The sequence below is a fragment of the Paroedura picta genome, chromosome 7, assembly GCF_049243985.1.
Source record: "Paroedura picta isolate Pp20150507F chromosome 7, Ppicta_v3.0, whole genome shotgun sequence".
In the NCBI taxonomy this organism is placed as follows: Eukaryota; Metazoa; Chordata; class Lepidosauria; order Squamata; family Gekkonidae; genus Paroedura; species Paroedura picta.
In genome coordinates, this window is record NC_135375.1 from 50,862,159 (window position 1) to 50,881,222 (window position 19,064).

The 19,064-nt window shown below is 41.7% G+C and overlaps 1 protein-coding gene across 7 annotated transcripts in view; it reads left to right on the forward strand.

Annotated features, from left to right (window-relative positions):
* The window catches only part of APC (APC regulator of Wnt signaling pathway), a 90,177-nt gene that overhangs the window by 60,542 nt on the left and 10,571 nt on the right, over window positions 1-19,064 (forward strand). For all 7 annotated transcript variants that reach the window (XM_077347778.1, XM_077347784.1, XM_077347785.1 and 4 more), the window contains 7 exons: window positions 3,883-3,978; window positions 5,608-5,986; window positions 8,854-8,949; window positions 16,391-16,530; window positions 17,560-17,637; window positions 18,390-18,506; window positions 18,775-18,989. In XM_077347778.1, the coding sequence (XP_077203893.1) occupies window positions 3,883-3,978; window positions 5,608-5,986; window positions 8,854-8,949; window positions 16,391-16,530; window positions 17,560-17,637; window positions 18,390-18,506; window positions 18,775-18,989 (1,121 nt within the window). The remainder of the gene's footprint in view (window positions 1-3,882; window positions 3,979-5,607; window positions 5,987-8,853; window positions 8,950-16,390; window positions 16,531-17,559; window positions 17,638-18,389; window positions 18,507-18,774; window positions 18,990-19,064) is intronic.

The window sequence follows — 19,064 nt, forward strand, 5'->3', positions numbered from 1 at the left end:
GGAATAGAGATGGGTACAAACCTAAAAAAGCCAGTTTGGGACAAGCCCCCAAAGTAAACCCTGAACTGAGGTAAACCAGTATAGGAAGCACATTTCTCCATTTCTCCTTGCATGGCAAGCTGTGGCCAAGAGAAGGGGTGCAAGGATCGCCCTGGAAAGGACTTACTTTCCTCTTTTTGCCTTGGCTGGGTGAAAGGGGGAAGAAATCATCCTGGAATGGACTCCCTTCTATTTTTCTCTTGGCTGTTGATCACCCTGGCCAGGAGAATTGGGAAGACGCTTCCTATCTCCTGGATCTTCTCTGAGGAAGACGCTTCCCATCTCCCTCTCTCCTGGCCACACATTTAGGGGGAAGGAATCGCATTCTCATCTCCCTTTTCCTGACTGCAGCTCTCCCTGCCTGAAGCTCTCCCTGCCAGCTCAGCAGTCTTGAATTTCCTTATGCTGCCCTTTTGAACTTGGTTGCAATAATAAGCTTGAAACCGCTGGACCTGTACGAGAAGGTTCTCCTTGCTTTCTCCTTGATGCCCTCACAGTTTCTCATGGCTGCTGCTCCCTGCAGCCAGGAGAAAGGTAGTAGTGGAAGGGAGTCCCCCCACTTTTTCTTGAGAGATTCCTTCCCCCTTTCTTCTGGTCATATGGCCAGGAGAGAAGATGTCTCATGGCTGGCACATTCCAGGGAAGGCTATTCTAGGAAAGCAGAGTCACATCAAAATCACAAGATGTCATAGTCCCATTGTATACGGCACTGGTCAGACCACACCTGGAGTACTGTGTGTAGTTCTGGAGGCCTCACTTCAAGAAAGATGTGGATAAAATTGAAAGGGTACAGAGGAGAGCGACGAGGATGATCTGGGGCCAAGGGACCAAGCCCTCTGAAGATAGGTTGAGGGACTTGGGAATGTTCAGCCTGGAGAAAAGGAGGTTGAGAGGGGACATGATAGCCCTCTTTAAGTATTTGAAAGGTTGTCACTTGGAGGAGGGCAGGATGCTGTTCCCGTTGGCTGCAGAGGAAAGGACGCGCAGTAATGGGTTTAAATTACAAGTACGATATAGGCTAGATATCAGAAAAAAATTTCACAGAGTAGTTCAGCAGTGGAATAGACCGCCTAAGGAGGTGGTGATCTCTCCCTCACTGGCAGTCTTCAAACAAAAGTTGGATACACACTTTTATTGGATGCTTTAGGATGCTTTGGGCTGATCCTGCATTGAGCAGGGGGTTGGACTAGATGGCCTGTGTGGCCCCTTCCAACTCTATGATTCCTTGTCAGCATCTTTGCATAGTTCCTTTAAACAGGCTGTGCAATTGAGCCTGAGACAAAGGGGCTGCAGGAGTGAGCCAAAGACTGCTGAGCTGGTGAGGAGAACTGCAGAGTCAGGGGAGAGGGAGATGGGATGTCTCTTCATTGTCAATCCTGCCTCCTTTTTTCCTGACTGGTTAATCCCATTTAAAGGGGCTATGCCAGGGAATCAGAGGTGGTGGCTGTCTCTCTGGCATAGTCTCTTTAAATGGGCTGTACCAGTGAGCTTGAGGCAACTGGGTAAGCACAGAAAAGGTTCTCTGTACTGGCTCAGCTGTCTCTGGCTGCTTCAAATAGCCCTTTAAATAGCTTGTATGAGGAATTCTGCAGCTGCAATGCTGGGGAAAGCTCTCTTTGCTCTCCTAGCTGTGGGCTCCTTCGTGCAGCCCAGTTTAAAGGGGTTGCAGGAGAGAGCTCAAGACCAATGAGCTGACAGGAAGAACTCTCTGTAGTAGGAAACTTGTCTGCAGTTGGGCCTGTGGCAGAAGTTCTCTCCAATGGTTCTGCTGGCTTGGACTCTCTCCTGCAGCTCTTTTAAACCAGGCTGCACCAGGAAGCCTGCAGCTTAGATGGCAGGGAGAATTCTCCCCCTGTTGGCTTAAATGGCTTCTTATGGAAAGCTTTCTTCTGGTGGAAGTTCAGAGAAGTTCATTGGGGTTAGTCAGTTTAAAAACCTTGGTTTGCAAGTTCTGAACTGAACCAAAATTGTGACAAACTTTCATTTGTCAACTGGTTCTTGCCCATCCTTACTGGGGAACCATTTTATGCACAGAAAGTTGCAGCCTCTCTTCTCTTATTTATGCAACCAGTTCTGCTATATCCCATCCTGCAGTCAACTCAAGTTTGTGTAATTGTATTTAATAGATTGTTTTATTTTTCATTGTCTGAATCACTGGTTTGCATATTTGACTTCTTCATACATAGCATAGAGCAGCCATATATGCAGGAAGGTGCTTGTGTCAAATATGTATCAATCTTTTGTTACTGCTTGTTCAATATGTTAATAGTAGGCAGAACATAATTTTTTAAATCTAAAACACATTCAATTTTGAAACATCTGGAATAAATAGCCTTGTGATTTGTCATTTATTTGGAATCAGTAATGTCTATAGCAGAAAAGTTTTTCAGGAGTATTAAAGTAAAAAAAAAAGAAGAAGAGTTGTCCCTGAATAGGCAGTGTATGAAGATCATCTGCCATTGGACAGGCAGTCAGGTTGCAAACTGCACCACTGCGTGTCTCTTCTACTTCCTCAGCAACTGGGCAAGCATCCAAGTCACAAATTGCTTCTGTCTGCCCTCACCTTTATTTATTTATTTTCCTACACTAAACTTAATTCTCCAATCCTGGAAAATGCACACTGTGGCAGTTTCCTACATGGTTCTTTCTGTCTTGCGAAATCAGTAGAAAGAGTGCCAGAAACAGAGTTTCCTTCCTGTTGATCTGTATTTTCTTGGCTGGGGAACTTCAGCTGTTTGTATTTATGTGTCTCTCTCTTCTCCTTTAGTGTTAAGACCAGAGAGATGAGGGGCAACTTTTATAGCACATCACTGTCATCTCCTGTTATTTTATGTTGCTGCTGCCAAGCTGTTTCCTAATCAGAGATGGAGTGTGGGGTTGTGCAGCAACATCATTCTTCCACTGTTGGCAGTGAGTTTCTCTAATTTAGGTAACAGTAGATAGTAGGATTGTAGAGGAAATACAGGGCCATCCTGCTTGTCAGAATAGAGCTTAGATTGTGGAAATTAAGTGCTTTTAGAGTTCACTTGTAAAAGCTTTGATCTTGGGGTTTTCTCCCCCAAAAGAGGTTTGTTGGAGGGTGCTTTCTGTGTGGTAGGCAATTCTGTGCTAGCCAGGTGGAAGAAGAAAAAACTTTCATTCTGTTTGGAAGCTAGACAACCCCCTCATTTATAGCTGTATCATCCCATAGCCAGAGATTCTTACAATGTATTCAGATTCACAGCAATATTTTGGGCACATTTCTGTGTAGAATTCTTTCAGAGTTCATTAGTGAATAAAAAGTAGAGGATGGCAAGTTTTTGATTAGTTGTGATTAATGTTCTTCAGATTACGTGGAAAGGCTGACAACAAGAAAAACCTGGGTGGTGGGATTCCTCATGGTTCACCTTTAGGCTGGCCATGTAAGAGGTAGCAGAAGCCTTCAATAAATGAAGCAGATTTACATTGACTTCAGAATGACCTGCTAGGATATCTGTGCCAGAATCGCTTTCTTCAGGAGTGGAACATCTTCATTTTTTTAACTTCGCCTATGTGCATTTTTCTGTGTATCTTTAACAGTAATATTAGTAGATTGAGGTGGGTGATTGGAAACACTAGAACAAAGTTTGAGTCCAGTGGCAACAAAATTTAATTCTGTGTATAAGCTTTGGTGTGCAAAAGGATGACATGGCTTTCTACTATGATACAGTAACAATATGGCTTTTATTTTTATTGTGTTGCTTTATCAAGTTAATTTAATCAAATTGTTATAACTATTATGTAATAGTAAAGATAACTGAATTGTAAAATGTTGGAATTAAAATAATTTTGTGCTATACAAACCATTTTGTCACTTACCTGTAGGGTTCAGCGACTCGAACTGATCATGAAACATCTAGTGTTATGAGTTCTAACAGTTACTCTGTTCCTCGAAGACTGACAAGTCACCTCGGAACAAAGGTAACCTAACAATATCACAGATTGCTAACAATATCTCATTGTTTCATGGAATTATACAAATAAGTTATAATCTGAATTTGCTGTATTTGCTTTCAGGAGCATGTAACCCAATACTACAGCAATTACACTATAGCCCAATTCTATAGCCCAATTCAAGCTGTTGTTTTTGTTCTTTAAAGCTTTACAAGGCTTGGCACTAGGGTATCTGAAGGACCATTTTCTCCCATATATTCCTGCCTAGGAATTAAGATCACAGGGAGAGGCCCTTTGGACTCCCATCAATCAAAGATGCTCATCTGGTGGGTACAAAAGTGATGCCATTTTTCAGTAGCAGCCCCATGATTATGGAACAATTCACCTGGCCTCTAATTCGACAATAATGGTGTTTAAAATCTTGAGCTCTAACAATCAAGGAAAAACTTACCATGTAATGCAAATACAGGACAACAGATATAGACATTTTTCAGTTAAGGGAGCAAGGCTGGGTGTTCTTGGTTGAGTATACTGCCATGATTTGTTTTAGCTCTTTATGTTTTTGGTGGATTTATCATGCTGACAGGTATGTCAAAATCTCTTTGACTTTGAAGAAGATTATGTATCAGTACAGGTAAGGAGCTGGCACCCTGTCATTGAATTGCTGAATTGGAATTTTGCAGTTCTTTACTGGTTGGATTGTGACATTATTGGCTGAATTGGAATTTCACATTAATTTGACCTGGATGGAGCTCTGCAGCAGTAGAATACGGTCCATGATTACTGATCCTGGAAAAAGCTCTATACTGTTTAAAGATTTGGATTTTACAAAGATTGATAAAGTTTGATACATTCATTTCTGGTGACTGAATGTGGATAATGTAACGTTTGGTTTTTAAAAATGTGTATACTTGTTAAATTGTATCTGCATTAAATAAGTTTTGTGTAGTGATAGCTTAATTATTAGAGCTCATATTTTAAGCACAATTCTTGTTATTATATTGACTATTGGATTCATGTACTTTGTACTCTTGTTTGCAATTTAAATAAAGAAATGCCTTTTTATTTTTGGGCAAGTGCTTGCATTTCATGCATTCTGCACTAATTTTCATTACCTGCCTCCTGTTCATTTATGAATATAAAAATGTTACTATAAAGACTTTGTAACTTTTGTATTTTGTGTCCATTGGTCTTTGCTTTTGTTTAACATTGGCTGACAATCTAACTTATCATTAAAAATGCTTCTAGAAACATGTTCTTTGCCACCATTACAAAGATGCTCTGATTGTTCCAGGATATATTTTGATGATCATATTTAATTACAGAAGTTATTAAGATGCTTCCATATACAACTTTAAAAGTATTATTAATATAGATGTATCTGTGATAGAAGGCTAAATCAGTCACCTCAGCCTTTCCATTGATATGCTCTTAGCCTTAAAAATTATGAAGATCTTGAACCCTTCTTTTTTCTTCATGTTAATGTTCTTTGTGTTATAAAGAGCTTTAATTTAATGACCAATTAAGAATTCAATATGTCGTAGAATTATTTGAAATCATAACAAAATATTCCTAGTGAAATGTGCCTTCCATGCCTTAAATTACATTTGATTTTTTTAAGATGACATAACTAATTTAAAATCATTCATTCCTCAGGTAGAAATGGTGTATTCGTTGTTATCAATGCTGGGTACTCATGATAAAGATGATATGTCACGAACTTTGCTAGCAATGTCGAGCTCACAAGATAGCTGCATAGCCATGCGCCAGTCTGGATGTCTTCCCCTCCTCATCCAACTTCTACATGGCAATGACAAAGACTCTGTTTTGTTGGGAAACTCCCGGGGCAGCAAGGAGGCCCGTGCCAGGGCTAGTGCAGCACTACATAATATCATTCATTCGCAGCCTGATGATAAACGAGGCAGGCGGGAAATACGCGTCCTCCATCTTCTAGAGCAAATCCGAGCTTACTGTGAAACATGTTGGGAATGGCAGGAAGCACATGATCAGGGCATGGACCAGGACAAAAACCCAAGTATGTTGGCTATAATGCTTCAAGTGTTACAAATAGATTGTAAAAGCAGTATGAAATATTATTGATATTTTGTCTAATCTTCAAAGGAACAAAATAAGCTATATAAAGTGTGTGACCTAAATGCATTTCTTAGCATTATGTTGTTGTTGTTATGTGCGAAGTCGTGTCCGACCCATCGCGACCCCATGGACAATGATCCTCCAGGCCTTCCTATCCTCTACCATTCCCTGGAGTCCTTTTAAGTTTGCACCTACTGCTTCAGTGACTCCATCCATCCACCTCATTCTCTGTCGTCCCCTTCTTCTTTTGCCCTCGATCACTCCCAGCATTAGGCTCTTCTCCAGGGAGTCCTTCCTTCTCATGAGGTGGCCAAAGTATTTGAGTTTCATCTTCAGGATCTGGCCTTCTAAAGAGCAGTCAGGGCTGATCTCCTCTAGGACTGACCGGTTTGTTCGCCTTGCAGTCCAAGGGACTCGCAAGAGTCTTCTCCAGCACCAGAGTTCAAAAGCCTCAATTCTTTGACGCTCGACCTTCCTTATGGTCCAACTTTCGCAGCCATACATTGCAACTGGGAATACCATAGCCTTGACTAAACGCACTTTTGTTGGTAGAGTGATGTCTCTGCTTTTTAGGATGCTGTCTAGATTTGCCATAGCTTTCCTCCCTAGGAGCAAGCGTCTTTTAATTTCTTTGCTGCAGTCCCCATCTGCAGTGATCTTGGAGCCGAGGAAAATAAAATCTGTCACTATCTCCATTTCTTCCCCATCTATTTGCCAGGAATTGAGAGGGCCGGCTGCCATGATCTTTGTTTTCTTGATGTTGAGTTTCAAGCCAACTTTTGCACTGTCCTCCTTCACCCGCATCAACAGGCTCTTTAGTTCCTCTTCACTTTCTGCCATTAGAGTGGTATCATCTGCATATCTGAGGTTGTTGATATTTCTCCCTGCAATCTTGATCCCAATTTGTGACTCCTCTAATCCCGCCTTTCTCATGATGTGCTCCGCATACAAGTTAAATAGGCAAGGCAACAGTATACAGCCTTGCCGAACTCCTTTCTCAATTTTGAACCAATCCGTGATTCCATGTTCAGTTCTCACTGTTGCTTCTTGACCTGCATATAAATTTCTCAAGAGACAAATAAGATGCTCTGGTATTCCCATCTCTTTAAGAACTTGCCACAATTTGTTGTGCTCCACACAATCAAAGGCTTTAGCATAGTCAATGAAGCAGAAGTAGATGTTTTTCTGGAACTCCCTAGCTTTTTCCATGATCCAGCGTATGTTGGCAATTTGATCTCTAGTTCCTCTACCTCTTCGAAATCCTGCCTGTACTTCTGGAAGTTCTCGGTCCACATATTGCTGGAGCCTAGCTTGTAGGATTTTGAGCATAACTTTGCTAGCATGAGAAATGAGTGCAATGGTGCGGTAGTTTGAACATTCTTTGGCATTGCCCTTCTTTGGGATTGGAATGTAAACTGACCTTTTCCAATCCTGTGGCCACTGCTGAGTTTTCCAAATTTGCTGGCATATTGAGTGTAGCACTTTTACTGCATCGTCCTTTAAGATTTTGAATAGTTCAACTGGAATGCTGTCACCACCACTAGCTTTATTGTTGCTCAGACTTCCTAAGGCCCATTTGACTTCACATTCCAGGATGTCTGGCTCCAGGTCAGTAACTACCCCACTGTGGTCATCAGGGATGTTAAGCTCGCTCTTGTATAGTTCTTCTGTATAATTTTGCCACCTTTGCTTAATCTCATCTGCTTCTGTGAGGTCCCTACCATTTTGGTCCCTTATCATACCCATCTTTGCATGAAACGTTCTCTTCATATCTCCAATTTTCTTGAAAAGATCTCTGGTCCTCCCCATTCTATTGTTTTCTTCTATTTGTTTGCACTGTTCATTTAAGAAGGCATTCTTATCTCTTCTAGCTTTTCTCTGGAATTCTGCATTCAATTGGGTGTATCTTTCTCTTTCTCCCTTGCCTTTCACTTTCCTTCTCTCCTTAGCTATTTGTAAAGCTTCCTCAGACAGCCATTTTGATTTCTTGCATTTCTTTTTCTTTGGGATGGTTTTAGTTGCTACCTCTTGTACAATGTCGCGAACCTCCGTCCATAGTTCTTCAGGCACTCTGTCTATCAGATCTAATTCCTTATTCCTTAAATCTATTTGTCAGCATTATGTACAGTAAACCATTTAAAAAAAATCAATAAATGTGATACATTTGGATGTAATCTAAAGTATGTATATGTTGGTACAACCTTCTAAGTAAAATAATCATTTTCTGTTCCTTTTCACCATTAGGTTAGCCTATATAGAAGTACTAGTTTGGAGGCAGGAAGATGTTTTGGATGGTACAAATGCTATGTCTGTCTAATTCAGTCTAAGAATCTTCAGTGTCACCTATCAAGTTTTAAGTTTTTTGCCAGCAATGAGAACCAAGGCAGCTTTCAGACAATACAGAATTAAGACACTCCTACATTTATTATATTGTCACACAAAAACCAAATCACTGCCACGTATAAGGACCAATTCAGAAGATAAACATAGGTCACTCTACAACCAAGTGCTTTCATTGTGTTCATTAGATCCAACACAGTGGGTTATTGCCTCCCCTGTCTCATTGCAGCACAAATGGAAAAGCACAGATGGTGGGTTCAGGGTGAGGGCTGCAGTGAGAAGTGGGATGGCAAAACCATACCTCCTCTTCCAACAGCAGAAACTTACAGCAGGAGAGAAGCCAATGTATGCAGTAGTTAGAATGGCTTTTTACTTTTCTGATCTTAAGTTATCCAATCATTTTAAAGCCTGACTGCTAAATGTACCTAATTAGTCCAAGTAAATAATAATCTTCTTCTTGTAACCCAGTGCCAGCTCCAGTTGATCATCAGATCTGCCCTGCAGTGTGTGTTCTAATGAAGCTTTCATTTGATGAAGAGCACAGGCATGCAATGAATGAACTTGGTAAGACCTAAATGGATTACTCTCTTTGTTCATACAGTTGCTATAAGTTTTGTGCCTCATAGCTAGAATGAAGTAAATAGATATAAAAGATAATCAAGCAATCACTTGTCACGTTTGACTGTGTGTTTAGATGAAGTGGCTGTATAGCCTCATTATGTAAGAGTAAAAAACTTATGTAAATGTCAGAAGTGGTGCAGATGTTTGAAAATATATGGACTATACTTTCTCCTATTTATACCCTGCTTTCTTTCCCAGTGGGACTAGTGTTCCCTCTAAGCTGTGGAGTGTTGAGAGCAAAAATTCCACTTTGCAAACCAAAAAAGTTACTAGCATTAAAGTTCCGAGTGAGTCTATGTATGACTATCGTGTAAATTAATTATTTAGAAGATTATTACTATAACCTTGTAAAAATAACGTAAGGCTTGAAAAAATCCAAACACAGTGGTTCTTGTTTTCATGTATATGTTAATATGTCCTGAAAAGTTAGTGCCAGAGTATCTCTGAATGCCAGTGCACCACTAAACTCAGGTAATTTCAGCTCCATATTTTGACAGATCCTTAGTGTTTAAGAGTTACCTTGCAGAAATCTAAGATGCCTTTAATGTAAAAAGGAGAAATTATAGGGAGGAAAAAACAAACTATAAAGTGAAAGCAGCTACTAGATACTTTACCAGAGCAGTTTCCAAAAGCAACCACGTCAATAAAAGTTATTAGCAGAAACTAAGGAGAGTTTAATAAATGCATTATAGTCTACAAACAAACAACAAAAGAAGCTTCTCTGTTCAAAGCAAGCATGTACTAGAAAATAGCCTGAAACATGCACAATAAAGGTAATGCACTAGCACAGTGGTTCTCAACCTAGGGGTCATGACCGCATTTGGGGTCACCTGGCCCCTTTGGGGTCTGCAGGTTGGTTGCAACAGAGGCGGCCGGGGGCAGTGATGGGCAGCAGCAGTGGCCGCAAGCAGCCGCGGCAGACAGCGGTGACAGACGGCCGGCGGCAGCAGAGTCATTGCAATGGCTGCCTCCATGCTGCCAGACCATTTTGCGTGTGCGTGCCTGTACGCGTGCATGCTGTCCACGTGTCCACATGCCGCCCTCGCCGCCACAGTTGGGGACACGGAATTGGAGCAGTTCAAAACTATTGCAGTAGCACCTTAAATAAGCCAGGGTTCCCATACCTCATCTATACCCCTTATGAACCTATCTGCTTCCCTGACAACAAATATAACTTGGAAGAAATATCTCTAATACAGCTAGAAGGTTAAAGAGGACTAAAAAGATGGATTTCATCCCCACTTCCCAAACACACATTTCTTGTACATTCTTTATACCCATGTTCCTGAAATCACAAGGGGGAAAACCATCATGCTTTCTCATAACTCCTCTTCTGCACATAGTTTAAATTCTTGTTGTTTCAGAAGATCAATTTGATATTGCTGCTGCAGCATATTGAGTAACACAGGATTCTTCACAAAGAACTTCGTGTAAATCTGAAGCTGCATGGTTTCCAAATCCGAGGATGCATTTATGATCCCCATTCTTTGGAATCAGCACAGCAGCAACTGTACAGCAAAGGCATTAAAGCAGGCACTTGATCTTGCTTCTGGTTTCCTGGAGAGACCAGCTGAACAGAGACTGCAACAGAATCCAAAATTCCAAGCCTTTTGCAGGGAGTGTGGGGGGTGGGGAAGGGGAGCAAGATAGACCAGTTTCCCATAGCAAATCTGACACGATTGCTCTTTAATTGTATGCTCTGTATAGTTCAAATTCATTTTGTACAGTAGAGAAAAAACTTTAATGCCCTACATTTTTAGGACAGGAATTTCTCCACCTTTGCTTTCTTTAAGACTCCGTGCCACAAACTTTATTAAAGTTATATGAGGGAACATCACAGCTATTTGCAGATCAATCAAGAAAAAAACTGCTCATAGTGAAATGAAACCATTCTGGAGAGGAGAGGAGAAGGATTAGAAAATCAACTTTAAGTATCTATCTTAACCAAAGACTGTTCTTGGTCCTGAGGGACCACCTCTCTGTACAAACCCCCCCCCCCCCGAGCTCTGCGGTCAGCAAATGACAATCCCCGGCCCTAAAGCTGTGTGCTTGGCCTCGCTCAGAGCCAGGGCCTTTTCAACTCTGGCTTCAGCCTGGTGGACTGAGCTGCCAGCAGAAATGCCGGCCTTTTCAAAGCTCTCAAAGTTCCAAAGGACCTGCAAAATAGTGCTGTTCCACTGGGCATTTGGTTGAGATCTGGGCTGCACCTCAACTATCCATCTGGGCCCCCTGCGGATGAGTGCCCCCTCTCTGATCCAAACTTTTCTGAAATACATCCCAGTTTGTTTGCCTGGCCTGTTGGGTTGTTCAGCTAGAACGGCGGTTCTCAACCTGGGGGTCGGGGCCCCTTTGGGGATTGAATGACCCTTTCACAGGGGTCATGGCAGGGCAAGCAGCTTGTCCAGGAGGGCACCATCCACACAACAGCCTTGCAGGGTAGATCGAGATAGAGCGTTTTTCTGTCTGGAACAGTGGAAAAGAGCGAGATTGGCATGGTGGGACAAGAGGCAGAACTGAGCTGAGAAACCCCAGAAAAAAACCCAATTTATATACCATCATGAACAATGGATCTTCATGCCATTGGTAAGTTTCGGCTTAATTTCTGTGTAAGAACACTTGCATAATTTTATGGTTGAGGAACAACATGAGGAACTGTATTAAAGAGTCATGGCATTACGAAGTTTGAGAACCACTGAGCTATAATGAAGCAAGTTAATAGGAATCTGCTCTAATTGTATTTTATAATTTTACTTGATGCATTTGTATTCTGTATTCTTTTATTGTTGTACACAACCCTGGGACCAATTTCTGGAGAGGGGTGGTTTAGAAATCTCAAAATAAATAAATCTGTTCATTGAAATACCACATTATTGTTGTTTTTAATGCCAAATATTTAATCATATGCATTTCTGTGTAAGGTTAAGTGTTGTTGTTAGGTGCGAAGTCGTGAACCCATCGCGACCCCGTGGACAATGATCCTCCAGGCCTTCCTGTCCTCTACCATTCCCCAGAGTCCATTTAAGTTTGCACCTACTGCTTCAGTGACTCCATCCAGCCATCTCATTCTCTGTCGCCCCCTTCTTCTTTTGCCCTCGATCGCTCCCAGCATTAGGCTCTTCTCCAGGGAGTCCTTCCTTCTCATGAGGTGGCCAAAGTATTTGAGTTTCATCTTCAGGATCTGGCCTTCTAAGGAGCAGTCAGGGCTGATCTCCTCTAGGACTGACCGGTTTGTTTGCCTTGCAGTCCAAGGGACTCGCAAGAGTAAGGTTAAGTACTGGTATACAAAGAAAAGAGGGGAAAGGTGCACTCTGCCTGTGTGCCCCATGCCACTGTGTCCCAAATGGTAGGTGGAAAAGAAACATGCTGAGAGAGAACCCTGTAGGCCCTGAGTCAACCCGCACCTCACCTAAGTAGAGCTTCCAACAGGGGGCAGCCAGGGCATGAACAGGACTATTACCAGCTTGGGAAAAGGGTGGGAGCCACCCACTTCTTCTCTGCTGCTGTCCCGCTCCTCAGACTGGCCAGACAGCCAACCACAAACTTTCCCTGCCCCCTACTCTGCTCCCCTTCCCACACGTATCAAGGAGAGGGCTGAGAAAAGTAATCCATGAGAAGTTCTTTCAAGGAAAATCCAACTGCACCTAGCCACCTGTCATGCACCAGCTGCTTCCATCTAACTCTTCTGAGGATGACCTGAGCTGTGGGGAAGCATCTCTACCCGGGCAGCTAGACGCACAAGAAGTGCATTCAGGGACTGCAGAAGAGCAGGTGGGAGAGCTACAAAGCACCCTACGTGGGGCCGTCTAGGGAGCAGGCTGAGCCAGGAGTGTTAGCATAAGCACACTCACCACGTCGTCAGCTTCACTCGAGGCCTTCTGCAGGCTGTCCGACTGATAGCTCTTCCCCCCCCCCCCAAACAGCTGTAAGTCATCACAGAAAGCATAATTAGGAGTTAGGCAGTGGAAAGCAGAGTGCACGCCTCACCAGATGCCAAGGTTTGATAATTGACTAAGTCTTCTTGAGAGGAGATCTGAAAGGACTGCTTGGGTATTTAAGAGCAGCAGGGGGTTGATGCTCCCTGTCCAAGCAACTGTGTATTTTGCCTAGCTAACCATCATGCCAAAGTTCTGCCTAAATCCTCACCTCCCAGCTTTCTTGACCCTGACCGTGGAACGACTGTCAACCACTCCCTAACACTTAGATGTGGAACAGAAAAGGACTGATATTGGAAAAGCCCTCTCTCTGCCTGAACGCCACCTGCTGAAACCTGACCCATGCCCTCAGCCTGACCTTTGACTGTGACAGTTCATGACACTTAGTGATACCCACCTAGTCACGCCCTACAGCCAGAACACAGTAGGCGTCACTAGCCAGTAAATCCCACCCTCCTGGAATGTCTTTGCCTAGTGTTGAACCAAAAATCTATGTGCAAAAGGATGAAAATTTGTGCACTTGTCCACATTAACACAGCTTACAGGGAACACTGGTGGGATCCCAAGGGACTTGTAACATTTTTTCCATTTTTATTGTTCATAAATAGTAGCAGGATTGGTATGGAAGTCACTGCTGTAGCCTGTGTCTGCTCTGTGGGGTTTTCAGTTTCATGAGCACAGAACTGATGTGTTTTAAAAACTAAATCTTTGACAGCTGCACATTAATAAATGTAAAGGAATACAAAATAAAAGTACTTTTATGGATCAAAATTCATTTTAATTTAAATGTTTGAATATTACTAATACAGTGTACATTATGGAAAACACATTCTAGCAACATTAATCAATTGTAAATAAGTCTCAGGCATAGGATCATAGAGTTGGAAGGGGCTGTGCAGGCCATCTAGCCCAACCCCTTGCTCAATGCAGGATCAGTGTAAAGCATCCAGGATAAGTATCTGTCCAGCTGATGCTTGTAGACTGCCAGTGAGGGGGAGCTTACCACCTCCTTACAGTCAATTCCACTGCTGAACTACTCTGACTGAAATTTTCTGATATCTAGCATCTTTAATCTAATAGACTTATTTTGTGATTCCAGTTTTCATGGACAAGCTACATCAGATGTATGAAGTGGATCCTATCATTATCTCTGTATTAATTTAAATGATCTGGTGAATGCCACACATTTCACTGAAAACAAGCACAACCTAAACGTTTTGGGGATTTTTTGTCATAAACTCTAGCATCCAGGTCCTGAGACCACTTCCTTCCTGGCACTGGAAAACAATAGGGATGTGTTTTCAAAACATAAGAAAACATTTCTATAATAGGGAAATTGTGGGACACCAAATTATCAAGGAAAGGCAGGAAGCTCAAAAGGCCGTGTTAATGTTAGTGGTAAGAGCTTTCCAAGTCAACCAGTACAAGAGAATGGAAGAGAGAGAAGAAATAGGTTGTGATGCCTGAAGCTTCCACATCAAAGTGGTACTCTAGGATAGCGGTCCCCAACCTTCTTGTGGTTGGGGACCGCCTTTGGGGGTGTGGGAGAGCCGGTGGCCCGGCCGCCACAGCTGCGCGTAAACGTGCATGCGCAGTTGCCGTGCATGCATGTTTTTGCCACCAGGTGTCGCTAACGCACCTGCGCGTTTGCATCGCCAGCAGCCGCGCCTGCCTCTTTCCCCCCCTCTCGCTGCAGGGGGAGAGGCAGGCGCAGCCGCTGGCGGCCCAGTACTGTATTGGGCCGCAGAACGGGGGTTGAGGACCCCCGCTCTAGGATAGTACCCACATGAATTTGGTAATCATACTTTAAAATATCTGCCAGAGAATGGAAGTGGGATGGATACTGTGCCAAAAGTGCCATATGTAGAATTGGGCTTTTCTGTCCATTTTTAATATATGATGGTTTATCATATTTGAAGAACCACCTCTGTTACATTTTGCTGTTTTTGAGAAACTGGAGCGGAAAGTCCGCATGCATAATGAACATCAGTTTACATAGATTAGTTTCCCCTTTGATATACTATAATATCCAGATGAAATTTGCATTTGCAATCTACATGGTATGAGGGCGGATTCCCCCTGTCTTCAGCCTTTTTAGTGTGTAATGATAGTTTTTAAAAGATATTAATGTTGGTGAATTGTAATAATTGCTTCAGATTACATTAGTTAAAAGGGTATGATTGTGTTCTTATATGTTACTGATATGTTAATTTCTCATGTGTTGGTGAGAAGTGCCATCAAGTTGCATCACAGGGTTTTCAAGGCAGGAGATGAACTGAGGCTTTGCCATTGCCTCCCTCTGCTTAGTAACCAAGATCAGGGCCCTAACTGAGCTATCACAGTTCTGCAGGGCCTGTAAGATGGTACTCTTCCACCAGGCCTATGGTTGAGATCAGGGTTGTTTAACACCATACGAACCTCTGTCCATTCCTCTCGGCATCCCTCTTCTCCTTCTTCTGCTGGCACATTACCAACTCTGCAGGCCAGATGGAGAATGGCAGGGGAAGAGTGGCTTTGTTAGTTTCTCACAGTTAATGGTTAATTTTAGTATTTTTATGCTGTTTGAATTGTGTTATTGGTTGTTTTTATCATACTGTTGTGAACTGTGCTGAGCATGTTCACTGAGAGGGTCAGTATAGACCTTTATTGGCATGCAAAAAAATAAAAATTGAATAATGGGCTAGTATACTAACTGAATACTAATAAATTGTTAGTCTCCCATCCAAGTAATATTGGGGGCCAAATCTTCTTAGCTTTCATGATCTGGTGAGATTGAGCTAGTTTTAGCCATCCCATAAATGACTCATCCTATTTTGATTCTGAGCTGAATTCTTTGCTTTTTACTTCAGGGCATTTATTGACACATGCCTGTTAGCCCAAGGCTGCATCATTATATATATATATATGCATTGCTACCCAGAAAAAATCTAGCATATAAAATATATATGATTCTGTTCAAGAAAATGTTATATTTGTATATTTATATTAGCAATCCAAAGCTATAATACTAACATTTATCATGGAGTTAAACCCATTGAGCTCTTTAAATATTTAATTTTACGTATTTCTAGCTTTCAGTGGTGACTATGCCATGCATGAAGAAACTCTTCTTGGGACAATAGGACAAAGGAAAAATATGGCAGCTTTGAATGCTTGGAGTATATTTTATTATAAACTGGGGTATATAAATTATGCAAATACGAAGTTTTATTCAACTTGGAACATATTGGTCAATCAATCAATCAGTCTTTATTTTACGATCATGCAGACCACAATTACATATTGGTCACTTTTCTTCTTTCTAGAGTTCTTACTTCTCTATCTTAATATGCTTCTGTACTTTGAGATCAGTTCTCAATAAACTTGAATGTTTGTAATTATTCACTTGTATCACCTCTGGCATTTTGGGGAAGAAATATTAGTTTTAGTTATTTCGGATGCTTCCTTTATAGGTGGGTTGCAGGCCATTGCAGAATTACTGCAGGTGGACTGTGAAATGTATGGACTCACTAATGACCACTATAGTGTCACATTAAGACGATATGCTGGAATGGCTCTTACGAATTTAACTTTTGGAGATGTAGCCAATAAGGTAGGCTTTTGTTTTTGGGTTTGGGGTTTATTTATATATTTATGATTCGACTTAAATTCCGCCACTCTTGAAACCTGGCTTGTGGCTAACAGTATAAAAACCCTCCATAAAACTGTAACCCCATTACATCTAAAACTTAATCAATTCCAGACAGCTGTGGCCAACCTTACCTCCCCCATCTCAACAGATGGGAGACACCATATGGCAGTGGGTATCAAGGTATCCACACCGATCTAATTTTCTCAAGGGTGGGGGAGAGCCCAGATCTTAACCAGCCGGGCCTCAATCAAAAACTTGGTGGAAGAGCTCCATCTTCCAGGCCTTGCAGAATTTCGAAAGCTCCGTCAGGACCCTTAGCTCACCTGGGAGCTCATTCTACCAGGTTGGGGTCAGGACTGAAAAAGCCCTAGTCTGGGTCAAGGCCAGGCGAACTTCTGTTGCCAGTATTAATTTTAGGCTGTAGTGATATATCTGGGTATGGAATAGAGCTTAGCAAACAGCTTTGATTCAACAACAATTGTACAACAATAAAGAACGTGTTTGTTATAGAAGCATGAAATTGATGTCTTAGTTCAATTCATCAGTTTAAAGTAGGAATTGTCTGCTTCAATTTCAATTTTTTACGAAGCATACTGTTAGTTTTGACAGTTATGAAGATTGATTTCTGGTAGTTTAAATTAAGCTTACTAAAATGTTTGTCATTTTATTTAATCTTGCATTATTTAAATTGATACATTCTGTACTATAGCTACATCTTTAATTTCACATAATGTATTGAAGAATGGAAGTTTATCAGAGGGTAAAAGTTTCGTTGGGGTAAAAGTTGCATATATATAGAATAAAAGGACTTAATTTAGTTAAGTTGAACTATCACAAATGATTCAATCTGCTGTTATTCAGCTTTATTCAATTTCCTTATTATGTAATATGTTATGATTTTTTCATTAAAATAAACACAAACATTAACATTTAACTTCCTGATAAGAGTTGTTTAATCATTCTTTTAATCTTGCTCTGACTTGTAAATAGGCTACGTTATGTTCTATGAAGGGATGCATGAGAGCTCTTGTAGCCCAGCTAAAATCAGAAAGTGAAGATTTACAGCAGGTAAATATTATTTATTAGTAGGGTGTCTTTATTCTGTATTTTCCCATTTGCTGCTTCCCATTAATTCAAACTTTTGACTAGGGAGGAATCCCTGGAATATATTTCAGGTTTTGAGGAACCCCGGAAGTGCTGTCAGCTGGCCACGCCTCCCTGCCGTGCTCCCAGAAATTATGTCACCCAGATACTCCCATTGGATGTGACCGGACCACTCCCACTCCCATACCCACAGGACATGATGTCTCTATGCCTCCCCCTCTCCTGCTGCATCACCAGAATTAATGTGTTTAACCCCACGTCATCCGCACCTACATTTGACTGTTATGTATTAATGCAATAATTGCATTGCTAGAGTTGCCATCCTCCAGGTGGTGTTTGGATATCTCCCTCTATTACAAGTGGCCTCCTGGTGATAAGGGCTGGAGAGGACTGCTTTGTAAAGTGGGCTCTGACATTACTCCACTGAAGTCCACCTCCTTCCCAATCTCTACCCTGCTCAGTCTCCACCCCCAAATCTGCAGGCATTTCCCAAGCCACAGCTGGCAAACTCAACCCCTGTTCAGTGCCCCTGCCCAACTATGCCATAGTAGGCAGCCAGCTAAGCTTTTGGTAAAGGCCACAAATCCCCTGGGGAGCTCTTGTGGAACCCTTGTTGAGAATCCCTGCATTAATTTGAAACAATTTTCTTAGATCAGATAATCAACAGACTTCTGTTTTTTCATTCTGGTCTTCCCTTATGATTTTTGCTTCATTAGGTGATTGCAAGTGTGCTGAGGAATTTGTCTTGGCGAGCAGATGTGAACAGTAAGAAGACTCTACGTGAGGTTGGAAGTGTAAAAGCATTGATGGAATGTGCTCTGGAAGTTAAAAAGGTACATCTTCAAAGGAATATTTTATAGTGTCTATTTTTGGTGTCTTTTTCATAAAATGAAATTCTACTCACTAATTGAATAATAGGCTTACCAGTTCCTACTGTATTGGTCTGTTTCTATTTTATAGTAGCCAAGATATTTTAATACTCTCATTGCATTTTAGAATTGGCTACTGACAATAGAGCTGTTATAAGACAACAAGCGAAATAGCTTGATCCTTGTTTCACCTGGGGATTCTAATTCAGTGTTTTCCTTGCTTTCTCTGTAGGAGTCCACACTAAAAAGTGTATTGAGTGCCTTATGGAATTTATCAGCCCATTGCACTGAGAATAAAGCTGACATATGTGCTGTAGATGGTGCTCTTGCTTTTTTAGTTGGCACATTGACTTACCGAAGCCAAACAAATACTTTGGCCATCATTGAAAGTGGAGGAGGAATACTGCGTAATGTTTCCAGCTTGATTGCTACAAATGAGGACCATAGGTAAGCTGCTTGATAGGTAGGTCAGTAATGTAATTATTGTTAAGGTTTTGAAGAATCAAGATATCTGCAATTGCA